At 50.6% G+C, this 24,949-nt stretch overlaps 1 protein-coding gene across 6 annotated transcripts in view; it reads right to left on the reverse strand.

Moving 5' to 3' along the window:
• Positions 1–12,659: 12,659 nt before the first annotated feature.
• ATP7B (ATPase copper transporting beta) overlaps positions 12,660–24,949 on the reverse strand; it is a 74,543-nt gene continuing 62,253 nt past the window's right edge. For all 6 annotated transcript variants that reach the window (XM_061434691.1, XM_061434689.1, XM_061434690.1 and 3 more), the window contains 8 exons: positions 24,750–24,932; positions 21,430–21,598; positions 19,672–19,815; positions 18,787–18,929; positions 17,210–17,413; positions 16,996–17,113; positions 15,585–15,687; positions 12,660–14,837 (listed from right to left, as the gene is read on the reverse strand). In XM_061434691.1, coding sequence (XP_061290675.1) covers positions 14,564–14,837; positions 15,585–15,687; positions 16,996–17,113; positions 17,210–17,413; positions 18,787–18,929; positions 19,672–19,815; positions 21,430–21,598; positions 24,750–24,932 — 1,338 coding nt within the window. In that variant the 3' untranslated portion in view covers positions 12,660–14,563. The remainder of the gene's footprint in view (positions 14,838–15,584; positions 15,688–16,995; positions 17,114–17,209; positions 17,414–18,786; positions 18,930–19,671; positions 19,816–21,429; positions 21,599–24,749; positions 24,933–24,949) is intronic.

The raw sequence follows: 24,949 nt of genomic DNA on the forward strand, positions 1-24,949 counted from the left end.
ATCTGATTCCAAGGGCGAAATACTCCCCCAACGAGCACAGCTGACAGAAGAGCGGGTAATGGGGATTGCAGTGATTCCCTGAACCCCCCACGTGAAGTAGGGGTGGGTTTGCAGGGTGCTTTATGCATGGGCTCAGAGCACTTCCTAGGGCCCCAAGCTAACACAGACACCCCAGTGAGCCCCTGAGACTCCAGAGCCTCAGTGCCCTCCTATGAAAACTAGGGTAATGACGCCTACAACATAAGGATTGTGAGAAAGAATATACAAAGAAGTGCTCCAGGGGCCCTAAAACGGGATATGAACGGTGGCTGGTATTGGCCCAATTCCACATGCTTTACAAATGGCACTTTCCTAATAAAGCATCTGTGCTTCTATGTGAGAAGTCACAGGGTTACTTTACCTCCTAATGAGAAAATAAGAGCAGAGAGCCTGACCCCAAGGCATTCAAGCAGTTGGCAAACAGGCCCCAGGCTCCCTGGCAGAGCAGGCTGGTACATCCCGGGAGGTGGGGCATCAGCTCAGCGTTATGCCAACCCTCCCCTACACGTGCAGGAGGTCCCTGCGGTATTGGTGGTGGTTGTTCAGCCGCTGGAAGGTAGTTTTATAAATAAAATTCAAATTTCTGTATTGACCTTTGCTTTATTGAAAAGCTGTTTACTTAGCTACTCCCAAAGGAGACAGACGGATCATGCTTTCCGGATTTACCCCTCTAGGAAAGGGCAGAGTGGCTCGCCGCTGCCTAACACGATCCTCAACCACCCCACGTGCAGCTGAAACACACTAAGCCCACCCCCAGGAGGAGACCCAAGGTGCTCAGAAGAGCGCAGGCGCACAGCGAGCACCCCTCTTACCTGTCGGTCCAAGCAGTCCTGCTCTGCGCACCTCCGTGAAAACGTGTGATGTATCGTTTTTCCCTGAGTTGTTGTCTCGGTGCACACGCACACACCTCCACTCACCCAGAGGGCTCGCTCCACCGGACAACGACCACAGCGCCCAGCAAAAGGTCCTTCACCTACTCGGTGTGTTGTCGCAGCTGCGCAGATCTTTGCCGGAAACCCATCAACCCCCGTCCGGGAGCAGGAGTGTCCTTGCTCAGAACCTGCCAACCTCCCCTCCACCTTTAGCAGGAGCAAACACACATCTTGAAGTTAACGAGTCCAGAGATAAGAAGCCAAGCTTCTTGCGTGTGCACGCAAAGGAAAAACCAGACGGAAGCTGCTGGAACCAAGATGGCAAGGAATCTGACCTGAAACTGATCCCATGTCTCATTATACGCTGATCTGCCTATATTTGCCTATATAAACGACATACCTACCTCTGGCCAGGACCGGACATTGAGGACCAAAACTGGATAACAAAGGGGTGGCACCCCGCTTCCTTGAAGAAGCCCTGTCCTTCCCTCCTCCCCCTGCCACCTCCCCAGACTTATGCATGTACCTCCCCATCACTAGCCTCACTCCTCCTCTTGTCTTTACTCTTTAAAATTAAGTAACTCTCGCCAGGTGGGTGGAAAGTTGATCTGAGAACTTAGTTCCCGCTTCTCCGTTCCTTGGCCACTTCAGTTTGTGCTGTGTTGAGCTTGGCTTTGGTTTCGGTTTCAGTTTCGTTTGTTCGTCCCTGCTCAGTCGCTGACTCTGCGACCCCATGGACTGTAGCCCACCAGGCTCCTCTGTCCATGGGATTGTCCAGGCAAGACTAGTGCAGTGGGTTGCTGTTCCCTTCTCCGGGAGATTTTCCTGACCCAGGGATTGAACCCCATCTCCTGCATTGCAGGCAGATTCTTTACCCTCTGAGCCACCAGGGAAGCCCACTCTCTGCTGGAATCTAACAGAAAAAGAAGCCTACCCCACGGGGAAGCAGAGATCCTCGGCTGGGCTAGGGCCCAAGCAGGGGTTATATGACTTAATTCGGTACCAAATGTTCTATAATACATATGTATTTTTAATTTTTTATTAATTTTTTGGCCATGCAGTATGTGGGATCATAGTTCCATAACCAGGAGTTGAACCTGTGCCCGCTGCATTGGAAGCTCAGAGTCTTAACCACCAGACCTTCAGGGAAGTCCCTGTTGTATATTTTTACTTAAATATTCAGTTTCTGTGGTCCATGGTTTTTTTTTTTGCAAGGCACCAGTTTGCTGCTCTGAGACTGCAACTGCACTGAGCTCTGTGCTGACTGTGGACGATTCTACTAAACAAAAGTCACTTCGTGCCACTCCTCTGCCTGGACGCCGCTGCTCACTCAGAGCAGCCCTCGGGCCCCTGCCCTGCTCCTTCCCACGTTCCTGCCTCCCTGGCCTTCTGGTCTGTACCTGAACACATTAAGCGCACTGCCTGAGCTCATGCATTTACCATTTCCTGCACTTGGGACCTGCTCCCCACCCCACTTCCCTCTGCCCCCGCTGCCTCATTTCCTTCGTCTTTTTCCATCACCGTCTGACCCACACCACAGATCTACTTGTGTGTGAATTGTCTCCCCCTCCCCATCATTACATAAAGGCCCAAAGGGATGCAGTTCAGTGGCTTGTACTCCCAAGAGCCTGGACCTGTGCATGTGGCAGGTATTCGATTAATATTTAGAAATGACTGAATAAATGAGAGGGATACAGACCTCCTGTGACCTGTGTTCATGCTTTTTGTGTTGCTGCCTGTTACTGCCCTGTGAGCAGACTTCTCTGTCTGCTGTGGGGACAGCAGCCTCAGGTGTAATCTATTCCCTTAAAGATCAGCACCAGCTGACCTGATACACTAGCTGTGTATCCCTGACACAGCTCCCAGTCCACAATGCCTTCACAGGAAATGGATCTCTAGCTAGAGACTGGATGGGGGGAGGGGGGATTGGAAAGAGGGTTTACACGTGCATCCTTTGGCCATACTTTAAAATAATCTCCCTTTAAACTTATCTTGAGAAATTTGTATGCAGGTCAGGAAGCAACAGTTAGAACTGGACATGGAACAACAGACCGGTTCCAAATAGGAAAAGGAGTATGTCAAGGCTGTGTATTGTCACCCTGCTTATTTAACTTATATGCAGAGTACATCATGAGAAATGCTGGGCTGGAAGAAGCACAAGCTGGAATCAAGATTGCCGGGAGAAATATCAATAACCTCAGATATGCAGATAACACCACCCTTATGGCAGAAAGTGAAGAGGAACAAAAAGCCTCTTGATGAAGGTGAAAGAGGAGAGTGAAAAAGTTGGCTTAAAACTCAACATTCAGAAAACAAAGATCGTGGCATCTGGTCCCATCACTTCATGGGAAATAGATGGGGAAACAGTGGAAACAGTGTCAGACTATTTTTGGGGGCTCCAAAATCACTGCAGATGGTGACTGCAGCCATGAAATTAAAAGACGCTTACTCTTTGGAAGGAAAGTTATGACCAACCTAGATAGCATATTGAAAAGCAGAGACATTATTTTGCCAACAAAGGTCCGTCTAGTCAAGGCTATGGTTTTTCCAATGGTCATGTATGGATGTGAGAGTTGGACTGCGAAGAAAGTTGAGCGCCGAAGAATTGATGCTTCTGAACTGTGGTGTTGGAGAAGACTCTTGAGAGTCCCTTGGACTGCAAGGAGATCCAATCAGTCCATTCTGAAGGAGATCAGCCCTGGGATTTCTTTGGAAGGAATGATGCTAAAGCTGAAACTCCAGTACATTGGCCACCTCATGCGAAGAGTTGACTGAATGGAAAAGACTCTGATGCTGGGAGGGACTGGGGGCAAGAGGAGAAGGGGACGACAGAGGATGAGATGGCTGGATGGCGTCACTGACTCGATGGACGTGAGTCTGAGTGAACTCCGGGAGTTGGTGATGGACAGGGAGGCCTGGTGTGCTGTGATTCATGGGGTTGCAAAGAGTAGGACATGACTGAGCGACTGAACTGAACTGAAACTTATCTTTGTTCTTTCTCCAAAGTTCCTTTCTAGGCAGGCCCCAGGTATAATCAGGTCCCTTCCAAGGAGCCTGTCCCCCCACACAGACTGGGTAGGCACCCCCAGACCCTGGGCTTCCCAACAGAGTGGCATGGACCACACTGCCTGCACGTCTGACTCCCACACTGGCTCCTAAGCCACTGGAAGAAAGGAGAGCATCCCCATGACCCTGTGCCAGGATGGCACATTTAATAAATGCTTGTTGAATGAATGAGTGGCTACGTGAGCGAATGAAGCAGGAGAAATGCTTTGGATTCTGTAAAGCAGAGTGATGGGAATGACTATTAGAAAGATGTTCAGAGTTATAAAATCCACCCCTCCGGGCCCAGGGTTCTGGTCTGACGTTCAGAACTAACAGGTGCCCGTTAAACAAAGCTTTTCAGGGAAACAAATCTCACAACTTCCCTCTCATCCTCCCTCTGGCCACAAAGGCTGTTGATTCAGACACCAAATTAAGAAATAGATGAGTAGACAAATTGCACTGCCAGGGCTTCGTCTGTGTGTTGTTGCCCTGAAGCTAATGTTTCTGTGGATGCATCTGAGGTCATCTCCTCCCTCTGCTCTTGGTCTTCCCTCTTCCCCTAAAAGGTAGAGCCAGGGGGCTCAATCCATTGCCAAAAAAAAAGAAAAAATCTGAGACATAAAATCCTGAAAAAATAACCAAGGAGCTAAGGAAAGTAGTTTGCTTTTACTTGTAGCATTTTGAAATTTGCAAATGATTTTTTAAAAGATTGTACTGGCTCCAAAGAAATGGGAGGGCTGCCCCCTAAAGGGGCAATTCAGCAGAATGAAACTTTGGGAATGACTGGAATTATATTGTCTGCCTGCTCTCTCTGCCACTGACAGCAAGTGCTTGGTGAGCAGGTTCTACATTTCTCTTTCTCTGGGTGTGCAGCTGCATTGCAGGGGTAGCTTCAAGTCATCCAAACCAGGCTGCACCCTGATGGGGAAGTCAGAACCTCTGGGCTACAGTGCCTAAGGCAGGGCCACCCCGTGTCTGCAGCCATTATAGCACAAGTCCCTCTGGGGCAATGCTGAAAAAAAAAAAAAAAAGGCTCCGGAGAACTAGGACATTTAGAAAACCCAGCCCGACTCTATTTGTTGGCATTTTCTCCCAGAAAGATAGCTTCCCTGATGGCTCAATGGGTAAAGAATCTGCCTGCGGTGCAGGAGACACAGGGTACTCCCGGGTTCAATCCCCGGGTCAAGAAGATTCCCCGGGAGGAGGGCATGGCAATCCACTGTAGTATTCTTGCCTGGAGAATCCCCCGTGGACAGAGGAGCCTGGCAGGCTACAGTCCATGGGGTCGCAAAGAGTCGAACACAACTGAGTGATTAACACACTCTCCTGGAAAATGTATCTACGGGACAAATGTCTGAAGTCTCTGAAAAACAAAAAAATCACTACACATGCTCTAAAGACAACAAAAGCACGGGAGCGTGTTGCCCTCAGGTGAGTCTGTGGTAATGAAGCAGCGTGGCTGTGATCTGGGGTGCGCGAGGGAGGACTGGGACAGGAGGAGAACGCCAGTGGCTGTCAGTCTGCTGTACGGCTGCAAGCACATGAAGAGACACAGTCAGGCGAAGCGGACATCTGCCAGGGAACAATTAGCTGTGTCAAGCCCTGAGCCTCTGCTCCGCGCTCTGCAGGCTTTGAGATGCTTCCAGATGTCCCTGAGTTTCAGCGCAGCATCTTAACACACAGCAGGAAGAAGGAAGCCGGGGGCACAAGCTGAAAAAAGTACCCACTTGATTACCAAGTTCAGCTTAGTCCAGGGATAAGAACCACTTCCAAGGAGCTATGGGGCCAACTTTAGTAGGGTCATGGAACGTATCGTAGAATGCCTCGTTTAATCCCATAAAACCCTATGAGGTGGGTCACATTAAGCCACTTTTATAGGGCTTCCCTGGTGGCTCAGCGTTAAAGAATCCACCTGCAATGCAGGAGACCCAGGTTCAATCCCTGGGTCAGGAAGATCCCCTGGAGAAGGAAATGGCAACCCACTCCAGTATTCTTGCCAGCTGGGTGGTAGAGGTCAGCCAGCTCATGTTCATCACAATGAAAATGCCAGGGTTCACCTGCTCTCTTGCCTCTCTTAAAGCTGCATGCAGCATACAGGGCCAACCCCAAGGTGGAGAGGACCCTTAGATGTGCCCGTCCTGGCACCTGGAACTTTTGTGACAGTCCCTTGGTCCTTTTCCCCCTCAAGTCGTCTGCCACATTTAATGCACTGACAGTTCCCTCCTCACACATCCTCTCACAGGGGATTCCCTGGAGGTCTAGTTGCTATGACTCCGTGCACCCAATGCAGGGGGGTGTGGTTCAATCCCTGGTCAGGGAACTAGATCCCACATGCTGCAACTAAGACCTGGTACAGCCAAATAAATAAATATTTTTTAAAAGAAGCTTTACTTAAAAAAAAAAAATCTTTCTTAGTGTCTGGAGAGTTCAGAAATACACACTATATAAAGGGTGGAATGATATGACGTCTGAGATTTTCTTTAAACCACTTCAGCCAACCAAACAAGGGGGAAAAAAAAGAAAAGAGGAAACAGAAGAAGCAAATGTGGAAAAATCTCAACAGTTATTGAGTTCAAGGAGAGGTTCAGCCTGGGTGTAAGGGGATTCCCTGTGCTAGTCTCTGACACTCTTGAGCAGTTGACCTTTTTCATTATAATTTAAAAAATTTTTTCTTTGCTGGAACTCCTGCTCACACATCCGTCCTGGCTCTGTTCCTTCTCTTTCTGTACCTTCTCCCTTAAAAATGTGTTTTTCCCAAAGTCTTTGCTCACTTCTTCTGAGTCACAACTCTATGGGCTGGGCCTCCCTGTCGCTTTACCTGAGTTCTCCGTGAAGATGCCCTGACTCTATAGCTTCAGTCATATTTCAAATGTATGCATATCTATATCTATCTATATACATTCATATATATACGTATCGAGGGAGAGAACTATAACAAAACTCCAACCTATCAGCTAATCAGCACTGATATTTTGTCATGTGTTACGTTAGTCGCTCAGTCACGTCCTATTCTTTGTGACCCCATGGACTGTAGCCCGCCAGGCTCCTATGTCCATGGAATTCTCCAGGCAGTAATACTGGAGTGGGTTGCCATTCCCTTCTCCAGGGAATCTTCCTGACCCAGGAATTGAACCTCGGTCTCCTGAATTGCAGGCAGCAGATTCCTTACCGTCTGAGCCATCAGGGAAGCCGTATTTCCTTTGTATTTTTAGAATCAACGTTTTCCAAATGTCGTTAAAGATCCTAACACCCTAACACACCTCTCAGACTCTCCAGACCCACCTCTCTTCCTTGTCTCCCCAGAGAAAACCTCTGTTCTGAACCCAATGTCTCCAGACTATGTTTACACTTTGACTACATAAGCCTGCATTCTATGGAACTGTTTTGTAAATTTACAGAAAGCAAGTTCACTGTCTGTGTTTGTAACTTTTTTCCTTCCACATTGTGCTTACCAGGTCACCCATATTGATACAGGAAGCTCCGGTTCATGCATGGTGAATGCTGCAGAGTATTTCAGTAGATGACACAGCACAACTTTTCTCCTTATTCCCCTGTGGATGGACATCCTGGCTGTTTGCTGTACACACAGTGCAGCGGTGACTGTTCCGAAGGTCTCCTTGTGTACACAGGTACAAGTGTCCACTTTCCACCGTGCGTCACATACCAACGGCCCTTTAACACGTTACGGTGCTTGTTTGCTTTTCTTATTGCCCCACTCAACCCCAAGCAGAGAGTACATTCTTATCTCTATGCTATTTTTTTAGCACATTATGTGAAAGTGTTAGTCGCTCAGTAGTGTCTGACTCTTTGTGACTGCATGGGCTGTAGCTTGCCAGGCTCCTCTGTCCATGGAATTCTCCAGGCAAGAATACTGGAGTGGGAGCCATGCTCTTCTCCAGGGGATCTTCCTAACCCAGGGATCAGACCTGGGTCTCCTGCACTGCAGGCAAATTCTTTACTGTCTGAGTCACCAGGGAAGCCCATTCATACCTATTAATGGATTAACTAAAGGGGAGGGAGGCAAGAGAAGAGGAGGGAGTGGGGAAGGAAGGAAGGAAAAAGGAAAGGAAGGAGAGAAGGAAAGAAGGAGGCAGGCCATAGAAGTCTCCATCATCGAGGTCAGGATCAAAGGACTAGGTAGCCAGTGGCACTATTTTGTGGAAATACAAGTATGAAGTTGGCAGAGAGGACTCCATGAGGCATTTTAATCATGATTTATATGCCTGGGATCAAAGAACACCCTCTCAGCGTGCATTATACTCAGTGGAAAAATAGAGTTGTCTCTATTTTACACTAGTACTTAAACAGACTTCTCATAAAAGCCAATTAAAGACTAACTTGGATAGTTTTTCAGATGAAGTGAAACTACATTGTCTTAAGCCAGCTAAGCCTAGACAGAAAAAAGACAAGACTTTGTCAATTTAAAAAAATAAAAGAGCCTTTTATCTTACCAGCAGAATGAGTTTAGCCAGAGGAATTTTAATTTGGGAATGCAGTGGACAGCTAGGAGATCAAACCAATCGATCCTAAAGGTAGTCAACCCTCAATATTCATTGGAAGGACTGATGCTGAAGCTGAAGCTCCAATACTTTGGTCACCTGATGCAAAGAACAGACTCTTTGGAAAAGACCCTGATGCTGGGAAAGATTGAGGGCGGGAGGAGAAGGGGGTAATAAAGGATGCTATAGTGGGATGGCATCACCAACTCAATGGACATGAGTTTGAGCAAATTCTGGGAGATGATAGGGGACAGACAGGCCTGGTGTGCTGCAGTCCATGGGGTCACAAAGAGTTGGACACGACTTAGTGACTGAACAACAGTGATGCAGCTTTGGCAGGCCACAGGCAAATCCAGACAAGAGAGCTTGCTTTTATGGAGGAGAGGAGGGAGCTGGGAGGGGCACGAGAGGTCAGGCAGCTGGCAAAGGGGTAGGACTGGCCCTGGGAAAGATTCCAAACATTGTGCAGGAGGGGAAGCCAGCTCAGAGAAAATGGGACTGAAAGAGAAGGACTCCCTCCCTCCAGCAGGATAGACTCAGAACCGCACACTAGGCTGCTGTGTCTGCCAGACCTGGGGCAGGGGAGGCTAGTTTGGAGAAAGAAAGACAGAAGGAGGCTCTGGGGAGTCGCAGTAGTCATGTACAGATGTCAGAGGTCACTGTTGAGTCATCCCACCGTGTGTGTGTGCTCAGCCATATCTGACTCTTTGCAAGCCCACGGACTGTAACCTGCCAGGCTCCTCCATCCGTGGAATTTTCCAGACAAGAACACTGGAATGGGTTGCCATTTCCTACTCTAGGGCATTTTCCCTCCCCAGGGATCAAACACCAGTCTCCTCTGGCTCCATAGCAGGCTCCATTAGCACCACCTGAGAAGCCCTATATTCTGCACAGCTAAGTGCAAATTTGAGGAGGCGCTGAAACTCTGGGCTGCAAGGATATAAACACATCATGTTGTTGTTCAGTGGCTAAGTTGTGTCTGACTACTTATGACCCCATGGACTGCAGCACGCCAGGCTTCTCTGTCCTCCACAATCTCCTGGAGTTTGCTCAAATTCACGTCCATCGAGTGAGTGATGCTATCCAACCATGTTATCCTCTGCCGCCACTGGAGAGCCACCCAGTGCCAGGGCTGAACTCCACCCTCACATTCTGACCCATCGCCTACATTTTCAATAAGATGATGCTTAGTTTGAGTTTCCAGATAGATCCAAAACAAAACAAATGATCAAGAGAATTGGGTCTCTGGCTGCAGACTAAGTTGTTTTGGTCAGAGAGACACCTGGTGGCCCTCGAGAGAAAGGACACTTGCCCCAAGCACGGCACCAAGGAATGGCGGAAGAAACCCAGCTCCTTCTGCTACACAGAGTACCCAGAGTCACCTTTGCAAGGGAGGGGGTGGGCCAGAGGGGCACACGGAACTAGGGCTTTGTGGCTGGAGGGAGTGGGTTCAAACATCCACCTGGATTCTGTGTCCTGGACAGTCAGCTTGACTGTTGAAATGGGCAGGGAGGTAAAGAGCTCCTAAGGCCACTGTGAGGGCCAGCTGAGCTGATAGTGACGGACTCGATGGTGGCACCCACGGTATTTGAATGTTGCTCGTCCCCTGACCTTACTGGGACCCGGTAAGGGATCAGTTTCACAACAGGTCCTTCCCGGGACCCCTACAGCCACTGTGCTCAGATGGTTACAATGTGATCAGGGAGCTGGGACCCCCATGGGCAGGCAGGCTTTGCTCCCTTAGTGTCCCAGCGCTGTCCACCCACAAAGCACACCCCTCAAGACATCACGTCCATGGGGTTTCCTTTTGTTGGGTGGGGGTATTATGACAGCCTCTTCCCTGCTTTGATAAATTTGTACACGCTTACATTATTCCTATAAGCGGTTTCATGTTTATATCAGCAAGAAATAATCACCATTTCCTTTTTGGAGGGAAAAAACGTTAAATTTGCATCAGTTCTTATTTTCATTTAGCCTTTGGATGGCCTTCCATCAGTTTGGGTTTTCCATCTTTTTGAATAGAGTAAAGACTCTGGGATTTCACAGCATTATTTAACGCTCTCATGTTCTATCCTGTAATTTCAGCCTCTGTCATTGTCTTTACACAAAGGAATATGGCAGACACGCAGACATCTCGCTCTGGAAGGAACCCAAACAGTGGTGTTCATGTCTCTGCCCAAGCTAAGGTTGAAAATGAAGAAAGGAGGTGGTTTCATTCCTAAGAACTCCACAATTCTTTCCAACACCCACTCAGCTTTCCCACACATCAAGGTAATCTGAAAGGGAAACTGAGGGTCAGCAAGAGTGGTTCCTGAAAGCATTTCTTTGTATATGCACCCCTCATCTTTTTTCAAAACAAAAGATGCAGTGATAAAAAAGGTTGTCTGTGTATAAAACTTTATTAACTCGGCAAGAATTTTATATGTATTAGGGAACTTATCTGCTGATATATCATTAGGAATTTTTCAAAGCAAAAAAAAAAAAATCCTATAATTCAAATAACCTTTTTCTAATCCACCTATTTGATTGGCTGATTTGGGCTTATGATGGATTTTCTTAAAATAAAGGTCATTTTGGGACTTATCTGGTGGTCCAGTGGTTGAGAATCTGCCTTCCAATGCAGCGTATGCAGGTTCAGTGTCTGGTTGGAAACTAAGACCCCACATGCTGCAGGGCAAGAGCCCACATACCACGAAGATAGAAAGCCTGAAAGATCTGATGCAGCCAAAAATAAATACACAAAATTAAAAAAATTAAAAAGTCATTTTCATTATTCCATCTTAAGCTAGCAGAACAATTTGGGAACAGAACTATATTTTGACATGTAAATTTCCAGGTGCCATTTAAGAAAAAAAGGAAAACTAGAATTATTACATTCATTTAATAGGTGATCCTATCACAGTCTTTCACTTATCTCTCCCTGGTGCTCAGATGGTAAAGAATCTGCCTGCAAGGTAGAAGACCTCAGTTTGATCCCTGGGTCAGGAAGATCCCCTGGAGAAGGAAATGGCAACCCACTCCAGTATTCTTGCCTGGGAAATATCATGGACAGAGGAGCCTGGTGGGCTACAGTTAACGGTGTCGCAAAGAGTTGGACACGACGGAGCAACTAACAAACGTTAATAGAGATCCTTTCACAATTTTTCACTGAGGTCTTAAAGACTGAAAAGTTTTCAGGAATGGACAGATGTTATGATTTATTCTGGTGCATGTGGAATTCTATCAGGCAAATTTGCTCAAGTTTTAGAGGACAATCTGTTTTCTAAAGGAATGGACTCCCTTGTTCAGGTGGTATCAACCTTCCCTTTCCACAATGGGACGTGCATACGACAGGAATTCCCACAGCTGGGGCATCCAGAAGAGGGGCCCGGCACACCTGGCATGAAGTCCTAAGGGCGCAGGAGGGCACTTAGCACAGCCCGCGCGTGACTCTCCGGCTGTGCCTCCCACTGAGCCCCAAGACCATCACCTCGAGGGGGAGCTCTCCCCATCCGATGAAGGATTAAGTCACCAGCACGCCTACGAAACCCACAACCGGTGTGTGTGAAGCTACTGCTGTGTGTGTCAGTGACAACTGCACAACGTCTACTTCCCTCTTAAGGTGACCACACACCCCAGTTAGCCTGGGTAGTCCCAGTTTAGGCCAGTTTCCCTGGTGTAATTTTTAGTAGCACCTCCTTTCACTCTTGAAAGTGTCCTGGTTTGGATGATGAATGACACCGTGGCTTCACCTCTAGGTATGGCTCACTCAGGACACCCCCACCCACCCCAGGATCTCTCCAGAGCCTTCCCAGCAGAGCGCTCTGTTCCAGACTTTTCTACCCCTCCTCCCACCTCACTCCTTCAGGCCCAAGGATCCCAAAACATCACCCTCCTGACGAAGATGTGTGCATCAGAGAACAGCCTTTTGTAGATAATCACCCTCAACCAGCATCTGATGGGGTAACGTAGTCCGTGTCTGAACCTGCGGCACTGACACTCTGAGGGAGTGCTTTCCTGAGCTCTCCCCACAGACCACAGAGGCAGGCACTGAGGGAGGGGCTTACACAGTGCTGGGATGGCCCAACATGGGGCTCTGGCCACCCCCCGCCCATCTCTGCCACCAAAAAACCAGCACCTCAGTTCTCCCCAAAGATGGCGCCACACCAGCCCATACACACTTCCCTCTCACACAGAGCCGGGCACAGGCAGGTTTTTAGATGAATAAAAAAAATGAAATTTTATTCTAAATATAGCATGGAATGTTTTTGAAATAGGAATTCTTCTTTCCTGACCAAAAAAACGAACAACAAAACATTCCTGACACTTTTTGAACATCTAAAAGGTTATCTTCTGTACAATTATATAAATATCTCCATGTCCCTATACACATAACATTCAGGGTCCTAAAAGCTTTTTGAAAAATTGATTACAATTGGATTCTTTAGATGATTAGCTTCTTGGAGGGAAACAGGAAACATTCCCTGAGCAGCAGCTGGGAACAGAGAAAGGACACAACTGAGAACATAAGCAGGACAGGGCTGGGGAAGGAAGACTGGAAGCAAAACCACACCTCTACCCTGCACACGGATTTTAAAGGATAAGACGCTGCACAGACTCAATTATATGCAAATGGGAAGGAGCTATCTGAAGGCAATGTGACATGACCTCGCAGTCACATTTCAAGCCAGTTCAGTGAATACATCACCTGGCAGCTTTGTTCTTCCAGGAACAAGGGACTTTTCCTTGTTGCTTCTTATCAAACAAAATATTGACAGTAGAGCCAAATTAAAGAAAAGACTTCAGGGCCCGTGGATGTGAATTCAGATTCCTGCTCTGGCATGCACACTGGCTGTGTGATCCTTGGTGGGATTTCTAGCCTCTCTGAGCCTGTTTCCCGCCTGCGAAATGTGGACAATATTCTATCTACTTCGCTAGTTCATTGTGAATATTAGAGGTAAGCGATAAAAAGTGCTTATATCCCCCTAAAAAATAACTGACAATAACTAACTAAAGTGTGTGTGATAAGGGCTTCCCCCTTGAAACTGAGAACAGACTCTACTCAGTCTAAGATTTGGCTAGTATTTGCAGACTCCCACAGGCTCTGCCAATCACCACCAAGCTCGGAGTCTGCCATGGGCCCATTGCTGTTGCTCTGATTATCCTGCAACCATAAAGGTCACTGAAGTTAGAAACAGTTCCCTTGGGAGTGGTGGGCACCCCCTTCCTAAGGCACCAGCTCCATGTGCAGGAGTCGAAGCTTGTGGAGGGCTGGGGTGTCCTCTTACTTGGGCTGCACAGCTCTGGGGAGCACAGACCTGAACCCCATACCAGACCCTGTGAGGCGACTGTCACACCACAGGCCATGCAACTGAAACCCTTGAAACCAGGCAAGCAGAATCTTGAGCCACGTGCCTTCCCCAGGACCCCACAGGAAGCCAAATTTCTCAAGCCTCAGGCTCTCAGACCCTCAGCCCAGCTAGGCAGCAACAGTCAGCAACCACACTGGATTGAGCGTGAGAAGCCGGGACTCTAGCGCGAAGCAGCTCGCGGGCAACCAAGACCTCTGGTCTCCGAGGAGAAGCGTGGCTCTCTGGTGGTCGTGTGGGCAGGGGTTCAGGCAGGAGCACAGGAGCCCCTTGGAGAGCAGCAGAGGGGAAGTGACGATATCAGCCCTGCCCTCAGATGACGGGGTGTCACACCCACCATCAAGGGCAGAGGAGGAAGAGAGGGCCCCAGCAGAAAACAAGGGGGCGCTTGAGGTACACGGTGGTCTCGGGTTCGCGATGCACGGGGGTGCTGTCAGAAAGAGCCAGACCCCTAAGTTTTTATGAGCTCTGTGGAGGTGTGCAGCGAAGATGTTGGACCCGATGAGACTGGTCGTGTCACAAGTGCTAAGGCAGGGGATGCGAGGAGGGCTTGTCCCTCCTCTTCTTGAGGCCACAGCAAGGTGTGCGATGAGCCCACGAGCGTGAGCAAGCACGCCTTCTCCCGAGCCCGTGGGACCCGGGGAATCGAGCCCCCTGGGTGCAGGGAAAGGGTGATCCAGAATATTCGCCCAGGCCTGGAGGGGCTCGGCCGCCTGCTGCTGCCGCTGCTGGCTGGGAGCCTCAGCCACGGGGGCGGCTTTCAGATGCCCTGCTCCTCGTCCCGGTCATTCAGGAGCAGAGACCACTTGTCGCCCCTGTCATCGGCCGCGCCACTGTGCCGGGACAGCTTGTCGGACTTGAGGGGGGACAGGGACACCTGGCTGACGTAGCTGACCTGGTCCCAGGCCGAGGCCCGCGGGGAGTCACGCCGGCGGTCGTCCATGCCGACGCGCACGCTGACCTGGGACGCACTCAGAGGCTTCATGCTGCCGTGCGCCTGCGCCTCGTACCGCGCCAGGTCCGGCTTCCTGTAGCTGCAGGGCGGGGATCCAAGAGCGCCTGAGCCTGGACGCACAGCACCCCGCCCCCCCTTTTAATAAGCCTGATGAAGCCCCTTCATCGAGTCTTCTACTGACACGCAGTATCAAAGCCTCGTGGGTTTTAAAGGAAAGGCCACTGAACTCCCAAGGCTCAGCTCTGCCTGATTTAGAAACTTCAATCCAGATGCCTGGTACATAGTATACAGCATGCGTGCCAAGTTGCTTCAGTCATGTCTGACTCTGCGACCCCAAGGACTGTAGCCCACCAGGCTCCCCAGTCCATGGGATTCTCCAGGCAAGAACACTGGAGAGGGTTGCCATGCCCTACTCCTGGGGATCTTCTCAACCCAGGGATCATACCCAGATCTCCTATGTCTCCTGCATTGGCAGGCAGTTCTTGACCATCAGAGCCACCTGGGAAGCCCCCTGGTACATAGTAGGCTGTTATTAACTCTTGTTAAATGAAAACATAAATAAGCATCTCTTGTATAAAAGAGAAAATGATAACAAACAGGATCCTATGACCAAATATTTACATAAACAGCCCTTGAGCAGAATAATTGGAACAAGCCACGCGTGGTGACTGCTAAGCGGCAAACCACTGGCTCAAGGTGGAGGAATTATTTACACAAACACATGCTTGGCCATGCTCAGGGCCTCTGGCTGTGCCCGTGGCAGGTGTCCCCGGTGAGGGAGTGAGCCACACGCCCGTCCCGGCCCAGGCCCGCCATGGGGACTCACCATTTGAGCTGCAGTGACGAGAGGACCACGGACACGGAGGAGGCCGCCATGGCCGCCGAGCCCATCCATGGCTGCAGCACGACGCCAATGGGTATGAAGACACCTGGCCGAGGGGAGGACGACACTCAGAGCGTGGCCTGGGGCAGACAGCGAGGAGGGCCCAGCCTCACTGCCCACCCGATGCTGTCCTCCTCCGGGCAGCTCAGAAGCCTCCTGCTGGGTGCTGGCCACGGGCCCGTGGAGCTGAGACAGGCTGACTCAGAGCTGGGCGGTGGGGGCACCGTCGAGGGGACTGAGTCCCCAACCTATCCAGACCTTCCTGGGACCATCCAGAGGTGGCATCACTGGTCTGGGGGAAGCTCCAGGGGACAGGGCACCCCAGGGACCCTTTGGGACAGCCATCCCGGGGCCCCTCGGAGGTGTGAGCATCGGGATAAGATGCTAATGACCACGGTCCCCATCTACATGGAAGGTCCTTCCTCGAGGATGTCAAAGCACTTGATAAAGGGTGATGAGACCAGGTCCTGAGATAGAGCCACAAGCATGGGAGGGGATGAGCTCCTGAGCCAGCTCTGGGGCAGGAAGTGCATCTACCAGAGCCAGGCTGTGGCGGAGACGCCGATCCACTGTGTGAGGCAGTGCTGACCGCTCAGGCGCGACAGGGGCAGGTGTGGTGGGAAAGTCATGTTTCAGTATAGGTCTCGGGGCTTCCCTGGTGGCTCAGTGGTAAAGAACCTGCCAGCCAATGCAGGAGACATGGGCTTGATCCCTGATCTGGGAAGATCCCAATTAAAAAAAAAAAAGAAAGAAAAGAAAAAAAAAGGTCTTGGCTCACATAGATATTTTCCTTGCAGGAGGGTCTGGAACTTTTCCCTGTCTGGTGACACAAGATTCAGTGGGGGAGGGAGAGGTTAGGAAGCAGAAAACATCCATCACTTTCCATAACTATTCCTGAGTCAGGGTAAAACCTGGGCGGAATTAATTCTTAAGATAAAGTTCTAAAGCATTGGTCCCTGAGCCTAGCATGCAGCAGGTGCCCCATAACTGTTAAGAATGATGACTCTTCAGACTGTGTGTCTTAATAATGTTCTGGAAAACAAGGCCATGGTAAATAAGATCAAGCACCTTGGCCAGCTTTTCAGAGCGGCCTGAAGTGAATGGGGGCCTGGTTCCTCCCTGCAGTTTCTCATTCATCTTTCAAGCTCAGTTGTGTCCGACTCTTTGCGACTCCATGGACCGTAGCCTGCCAGGCCCCTCTGTCCATGGGGATTCTCCCAGCAAGAATACCGGAGTATTGACTGCCATGCCCTCTACCTTTAGATACTTACAAAGCAGAACATAAGCAAATTAACTCTTTCCAGAGGCTTCTGGCCGCAGCTGGGGTCGAGGGAACAGGGTGGTGAGGGCCTACCTGCCGCGACGGGGATCCCGATCAGGTTGTAGATCAGCGCCAGCACCAGGTTGAGCCGTATTCTCCAGACAGTCCTCCTGGAGAGGTGAATGCTGGCCACCACATCGAGCAGGTCATTCTGTGGGAGAGGACCACAGGTGAGTGGGTGGGTGGGGTGGGTGGGAGACCCGTGACCCATGGGATAACAGGGACGGGGAGCCGCAGCCGAGCTCACCCTGATGAGGACGACGTCGGCCGCCTCGATGGCCACATCAGTGCCCGTGCCGATGGCAATGCCCACGTCAGCCTGTGCCAGGGCTGGGGAGTCGTTCACGCCGTCGCCCACCATGGCCACTCTCTTCCCCTGGTTCTGCAGCTCCTGGACCTTGGCCACCTTGTGAGAAGGCAGCACCTCCGCAAAGACTTTGTTGATGCCGACCTGGAAGGAAAGGGAAACAGCACTCGATAAAGAAGTAAGTACGCAATAACATCCGGTGTTGCCAGGGGGCAGCAGCAGGAGCAGAAACCCAGGAGCCACCCCACCCTACCCCACAGCAAGCCCTGCAGATTCCGGGGCACACAGCAAACAAGCACCCCCCACTCCCATCCCAGTGCCACCCCCACACCCCACCTTCCCAGTGCTCCTCTCCACATGCTGACCCGGTGACCTCTCCAAAGCAGCCGTCATTGGCACCTGCGGGTGGTGCCATGCTACCTGCTTGGTCCTGCAAAGGGCTCTTCTCTTTCCCCAGCCTTCCCCATTCTGACTGGGGACCACCCCTTACTCAGGCCTCCTCTCCCCTGGAAGGTGTCCCTGTCTGCCAGGCTGAGGGTTAGGCTGGCAGCCCCCGGTACACGGTTTACACTCGCCTCTGGGTCACCCTCCTGACAGAACTGTGAGCTCCCCGGGGGCCATGCTCTCAGTGCAGCTTAGTGAGTGCTTGCTGAATGCCTGAATGAGCTTTAACCAGGGAAAGTGGGTACTCTTAGAAGGACGGCTAAGACAGGTGCCACTGCTCCCCTCTAAGAACCAAGTCATTTTCAAAAGCAGACAGCTTTACCCACATTTCCCGAAGGGCTGGTATATAACTGCCAGGAGTCTGCACTGGAGCTGTCCCCACACAGCGGGCCAGGCAGGCAGGCAGCCATGCTGCCCTTGTGGTGCAAACTCAGAGCCAAGCACAGAGGGAGACCTGCTGGGACCCAGGAGCCAGCTGGTGTGGTGTGAGAAGAGCTGGGCGGCAAAACACTCCCTTAACATAAAGGCTGCAAGAGTGTTTATCGCAGCCCTAAAGCCGTGGTTTTTCTTCCTCACTGCAGAGTCTGGGAAGTAGAGAACACCATAACTGCTTCTCTGGGGCTGCAGCCGGCCGTGCAGAAATGATAGCACCCAGGCTCCAGCGGATGTGGCCTTTGGGGCAGCAGCAAGGTGGTCCCCTGTGGGCTCGGAGCAGATCAGAGCACGTGGAGAGGAAAGCCCCAGTGGAGAGAAAAGACCAGAGCAAAGCTGAGTGCTCCGTGCACTACTGCTGTTGTTGCTGAGTTGCTCAGTCGTGTGACCGACTCTTTTATGACTCTATGGACTGTATCTCGCCAGGCTCCTCTGTCCATGGGATTCTCCAAGCAAGAATACTGGAGTGGGTTGCCATTTCCTTCTCCAGGGGACCTTCCCAACCCAAGGATCGAAGCTGCATCTTCTGCACTGGCAGGCCGACTCTTTACCACTGAGTCACCTTTCCTCCAACTGTTTCTGCCAGCTTAAAATCGCCTGTAATTTCCGAGCTGGGAGACACGCCAGCCCCTGGGCCGCACCTGGGTGGCGATGGCCCTGGCTGTCTTGCGGTTGTCCCCGGTGATGAGCACCACGTCCACGCCCATGCTCTTCAGCGTGTGCACGGCCAGGGCGGCCTCCTGCTTGACTGAGTCCGCAATGGCGATCATACCGCACAGCACACCTGCCGGAGACACCGTGGGTGAGCACGCGCCAGAGCCTGGGCAGCTGAGGAGCAAGGAAGACTCGGCGGCCAGGAACAGTGTCCCTAACACCATGTCACAGGCCAAAACAAAACGCCAGATCATACAACAGGATGCACAGTTTTGAATTTGCTTTTTAAACTTATATACATGTCCAGATGCACACAAAAGTCTGGAAGGACTATCAGAGAGTTGACAGAGGCTCCCTGAGGGGTGGGATAATGAGGGATATTCCATTTTTTCCCAAGTTCTTAGAATTTTCCACATTGTCTGTAAGGAACATCTATTGCTTTGTGGAGTGCCTGACTCATAATAACTCAATAACTGTTAGCTGTTAAAACATGAGATATACGACAAATGCTCCTTAAAAAGTGACAAATGTCCAAACAGCTAGGAAATCCATCCCTCCTTTCTGTCTCTTCCTACAGAAAACACTTGTGTAGAGTTTTGTTTTTAATGACTCTAGAGACTGACACAGGAAGGTGTGCGAGAGCTGAGGCGTGATGGAGAAACGAGAGTGAATGTGTATAAGAGGCATTTTTAATTGAGTCAATTCCAGCTCTTGAGCTGAGGGGGCAGTGGGTTTAAAGGACTGGGGAGAAGGAGAAAATAGAACTAAAAATAACAGAGAGGAACTTTTTTTTTTTTTTAAAGGAAGCCTCGATTTCTGCCTGACGTCTCCAGCTTCCCTCAGGAGCAGAGGGCAGGGGAGGGGGGCGGTACCATCGATGGCCACCAGGATGGCCGTCTGGCCCTTCGTCTCGTGGTCGGTCATGGCGTCTCGGACGTCGCTGGTAACGGTCAGGCCGTTGCGCCTCATCCATTCCCGGTTTCCGATCAGCACAGAGAAGGTCTGCGTGGCAGCATCTGCTCGAAAGAGGGTGCAGTTATTCCCACAGAGCCCAAGGTCACCGTGCTATGCTATGCTCTGCTAAGTCGCTTCAGTCATGTCTGATTCTGTGCGACCCCATAGACGGCAGCCCACCAGGCTCCCCCGTCCCTGGGATTCTCCAGGCAAGAACACTGGAGTGGGTTGCCATTTCCTTCTCCAATGCATGAAAGAGAAAAGTGAAAGTGAAGTTGCTTAGTCATGTCCGACTCTTAGCGACCCCATGGACTGCAGCCTACCAGGCTCCTCTGTCCATAGATTTTCCAGGCAAGAGTACTGGAGTGGGGTGCCATTGCCACGGGATCCTTCTCGTAGCAAAATGTCCACTTGGTGGTTCTGGAAAAACCACAACCTGGAAAGCGCCTCTCGACACCAGCATTGAAGGACAGGGGGGAAACCAATTAGCATGCAGAACCGTGGTGTGAATTAAGGTGTGTGAAGGTGTTACAAACACATTAAATACCACGCAGTGTACCTACTGGCCTTTAGAGGTATCTGCTGCCGTTTCTACAGGGATTAGAGCAGTTAATTATGTGTTCGGCACCAAAAGCAAGAATTGACTAGACTCCTCTCTGGCTCAGTACAGATGATGCAAGGTGAACCAGCCAACCAGCAGCCCATGTGTGTGAAACACTGTGAGGCTCACCTCCTAAAAGGCCAGGCGAGCCCTGCACCTGTCACCTCAACTCAGACGACACTGACAGGCAGGTCCCTGGAAGGCAGAGGAAAGGTCATCAGGGGCTCTAAATGGCTAGAAGGTGGTTAACAATAAAATCTAAATCAAGATTTAACTACTAATATACTTAAAAGCAAAAACTCAACCTGGGTTTTTTTGGTTGGAGGCTTTGGTTCCACTCTTATGTTGATGGCTAGCAAGCCACTCTTTAAATAACCAAGGCCATTATTCAAAAAGCAGCTGCCCCTCCAGTGTCCGCTCTTCCTTAGGCAGACCATTTCCACCCTCTGTCCCTGACTGCTGCTACCTTTGTAAATATATCACATCCCATCAGAGCCAACCACGTGGCAGTTTCCTGGTTAGCAAGAACAAAAGGACTCCCATTGGTCTACCCTGTAGCTGATGAGAAGCAAGACTGGCCTGGGATAAGAAAGAGGAGACTTGAGATTAGGGGGCAGGTAAGCAAACTCCAACTCCTTGGAAAAGACCCTGATGCTGGGAAAGATTGAAGGCAGGAGGAGAAGGGGATGACAGAGGATGAGATGGTTGGATGGCATCACTGACTCAAAGGACATGAGTTTGAGCAAGCTCAGGGAGAGATGGTGAAGGACAGGGAGGCTGGCGTGCTGCGGTCCATGGGGTCGCAGAGTTGGACATGACTGAGCAACTGAACAACAACAAAAAGCAAACTCTGTGAATTTTAAGTCATACGCCACTTTTGTCTGCCATTAGCATCAAGCCACATCAGAGGACATGAGAGAAGCGGCAGGCTGCCCTGGGAGGCAGATGGGCGGCACACTGGGCCCTAGCCAACCCTCTCACAGGCAGGAACCTCGGGGTGAGCCTGGCTTGGCGCCCTCTGTGGTTGGACCCAACCCCCGGCAGACGGAGCGGTGGAGACCGAAACCAAGGATACCTGTTTCTGTGGGGTCGCTGCCGACTCTATTCAGGTGAGTGGTCAGTGGGCCTTGCAGGCGCTCGCCTTGGGCGAGGATGCTCTCCACGCTGCTGACTTTGCAGCTGATTCCACAGCCGGGCACTGCCTGGAAGTCCGTGCAGCACCCCAGGGTCTCCGTGCCGAGTTCCTGGGGGGCGCGGGGAGAGGAAGCAGAGAACAGGGGTGAGTTGAGAGGGAGTCAGGTCAGGGGTGGGATGAGGGCAGCAGGGAGAGCAGCAGCTGCTGGAAATTAAGGGAGGGACGGTGGGAGAACTTCCCAGAAAGGCAGAGAGAGAGACTCGAGCCAGCAGCTCTTTTTCTCTCATCTGACACAGATGCTTAAAACAGCCTTCACTCTGGCCACCTGATGTGAAGAGCCGACTCACTGGAAGAGAGCCTGATGCTGGGAAGACTGAAGGCAGGATAAGAAGGGGATGACAGAGGATGAGATGGTTGGATGGCATCACTGACCCAATGGACATGACTTGAGCAAGCTCCAGGAGTTGGTGATGGACAGGGGAGCCTGGCATGCTGCAGTCCATGGGGTTGCAAAGAGTTAGACACAACTGAGTGACTGAACAACAAATTCTCTCCTAGAGTCTGGATGCCTGGCATCCTGGACAAGATGTGGTCCAGAAAGGAGAAAGGCCGTGTACATCAAACACTTTCAATTAAAGGCTGGGGGTGGTGCGGGGAGCGAGCTCCGTCCCTGGCAAAGGTCATGAAGAAGGAGGCTTGGCATACGCAAAGGCGGGATCAAGCCTCAGGAGTCTCCCTGGAAATTCTCGAGCAATCTACCCCCAAAACCAGAGTCTGCCTACTTTCTGCTTTGTGCTTTCAGCTACACCTCTGACTTTACGGGGGGCTGTCCCCCACTACCTCTCTCTGAAAAAGAGTTAGCTTACAGCTCCAGTTAATAATTCTTGGGTGTGACAGTGTTTCAACCTACAAACTCCTTTGGAAGTCCTCTAGCCTGCCTGAATAGGTTTTTTCCGGCAACATGTGATTGTTCAGAGCCTCCCAACTTTGAGAGGCAGGAGATGTTCTAAACTGTCTAAACACAGATTCCTTTGAGTAGTTAAAAGATTGATTAGAAATTGTATTGGTGAAGGGTTTTTCACTTGTTGGGCCAATGTTTGCTGCTAAGTCTCCATATCCCTTACCTACTGTGTCCTTGGCGGTGTATTGATTGATATAATGGGTGTATAGAAATGTAAGTAGAGCCTCAATGTTTGTAATCTTGGACCCTTGAGTTAATTCTTTTCTTGATTGAGCCCACCTCACCTTTGCCCTATAGGAATGCAACTTTCTCCAATGCTTTTTGGAGGCTGGCGCCTGACTTTAGAATAATCACCTTTAGAGAAAAATAAGTTTCTTAAAATGTTAACAGGCTTCCTGGCCAGAAGATGATGTAAATCACCTAAACTTTTGCATATGATAAGTTTGAAAGCCTGACTTCGATAAGGATCAGGAACTGCTGTCTTTGCATGCCTCTACCCCTTCCCCCATTATCCTCTATGCACAACTTAAGGTATAAAACTGCTTTGGAAAATAAAGTATGTCCTTTTGTTCACCGGAATTTGGTCTCCCCATGTCATTCTTTCTTTCACCTTCTGGCTGAATTTTTCCTCTGAGGCGGGGAAGCTTGTCAAGCCTACTAATTTTGCCTGGGCTTCTAAGATCCGACTGGGGAGGCCTTAGTGTCTCCTCTCCTTCGGGAGAACGGGAGGACGCCTGCGGCCTTCGTAGGTGACATTAATTCCCTGCTTTGGAATTTTATTCAGCCTCTTTTCTCCACTAAATTTCCTCACTGAGCTATCCTCATTCTATTACTCTTTATATCCTTAATTAACATTTAATTAAGCAATTGTCTCCTGATCTTCGCCTACGCCGTCTCTCCTTCGAATACCCTGGATCAGCCAGGGCTGGTCCCCGGCAGGGTGGCAAGGCTGAAGGTGCCAAAGTGGGGGAAGATTTTATTTTTGTGCTGAAAATAATTTCATAAAAACTACAGAATAGGTAAGTGGTAACTAACTCTTCTGAGGTAACTGCCCATGTACAGACCCAGGGGGAAAGGGGCAATGTGGCAGGAGAAAGGACCTGGGCTTATTCGGCTAACAGAACAGAAGGGATGCCTGGGGCAAGCTGAATCTTTCCTGAAACATCAGGAGATTGAGAGGGGAAACAGCCGAGCCCCACACAAAGGATGCAGCACGAGAGTTCTGGGAGACTCCCTGTCCAGCAAGAGTTGTCAGCTTTTCCTCAAAGCATCATGTCACCCTTCGACATTTACTGGTGATTGTACTGTCCAGACAGTTTACACGTTGTTCAGGGCGATATTCCAGCACATCCCTGGGGCCTCCGTGTTCAGATTGAAAACAGAGAACGCTCACCTGGCCCTTTCGTCTGGAGAGATCAGGGTGATGGCTTGCCACTGACTGTGCCAAAAACCCACAGGCCTCTGGTCACTTCTGCTGCTTCACCTCCATCCCAGGCGTCCCCTGTGGAGTGGACTTCTCCTGCTCTCGCCCCAACACCCCATCCATTTTTGTATCCCTTTGCACGAAATGCTCATAAAGGACTGAATCCGTATATCTGTCTTCCTCACTCGACCCTCAGCTCCCAGCAGGCAGAGTTTGCATCTTATTAATTAATTCTTACTGTCCTGAGCTCAGATGGTCAGGGAATGCCTAATGAATGGCCCCGCACACTGAACTGCTTTGTGATCATCTGGAAACATGACAGGGGACCTGCCGCTGTGAGCTGCGTGTACCTCCCCGTCACTAGCCTCACTCCTCTTGTCTTTACTCTTTAAAATTAAGTAACTCTCGCCAGGTGGGTGGAAAGTTGATCTGTGAACTTAGTTCCCGCTTCTCCGTTCCTTGGCCACTTCAGTTTGTGCTGTGTTGAGCTTGGCTTTGGTTTCGGTTTCAGTTTCGTTTGTTCGTCCCTGCTCAGTCACTGACTCTGCGACCCCATGGACTGTAGCCCACCAGGCTCCTCTGTCCATGGGATTCTCCAGGCAAGACTAGTGCAGTGGGTTGCCATTCCCTTCTTCAGGGGATCTTCCCAAGGATTGAACCTGCGTCTCTTGGATGGCAGGCAGATTCTTTACCATCTGAGCCAATCTCTTTAAGCACACATGCCAAGGCCCCCTGCCAGAAGCAGCTGGCTTGGGGGGCCAAGGGCAGCGAGGAAGAAAGGCGTGTGTGGAGGAAGGAGCTTCGAGTCTTTCGGGGCAGCTGGTGGGAGCGGGGAGCCGGGGGGAGCGAGGGCCCAGCTACGCCCAGTCCACCTACCTCTTTACAGTATCTGGTGACTGCCACGCCCAGGGGGTGCTCGCTGCTGGCCTCTGCAGTCCCCACCACAGCGAGCACCTTCCGCAGGGGCAGCGTGGCCACGTCCACGAGCAGGAGGACCCGTGAGACTTTGGGGACCCCGTGGGTAATGGTGCCGGTTTTGTCGAACATCACGGTCTTTATCTGCCAGAAACAACCCC

This window comes from Bos javanicus, chromosome 12 (genome assembly GCF_032452875.1).
Source record: "Bos javanicus breed banteng chromosome 12, ARS-OSU_banteng_1.0, whole genome shotgun sequence".
Lineage (NCBI taxonomy): Eukaryota > Metazoa > Chordata > Mammalia > Artiodactyla > Bovidae > Bos > Bos javanicus.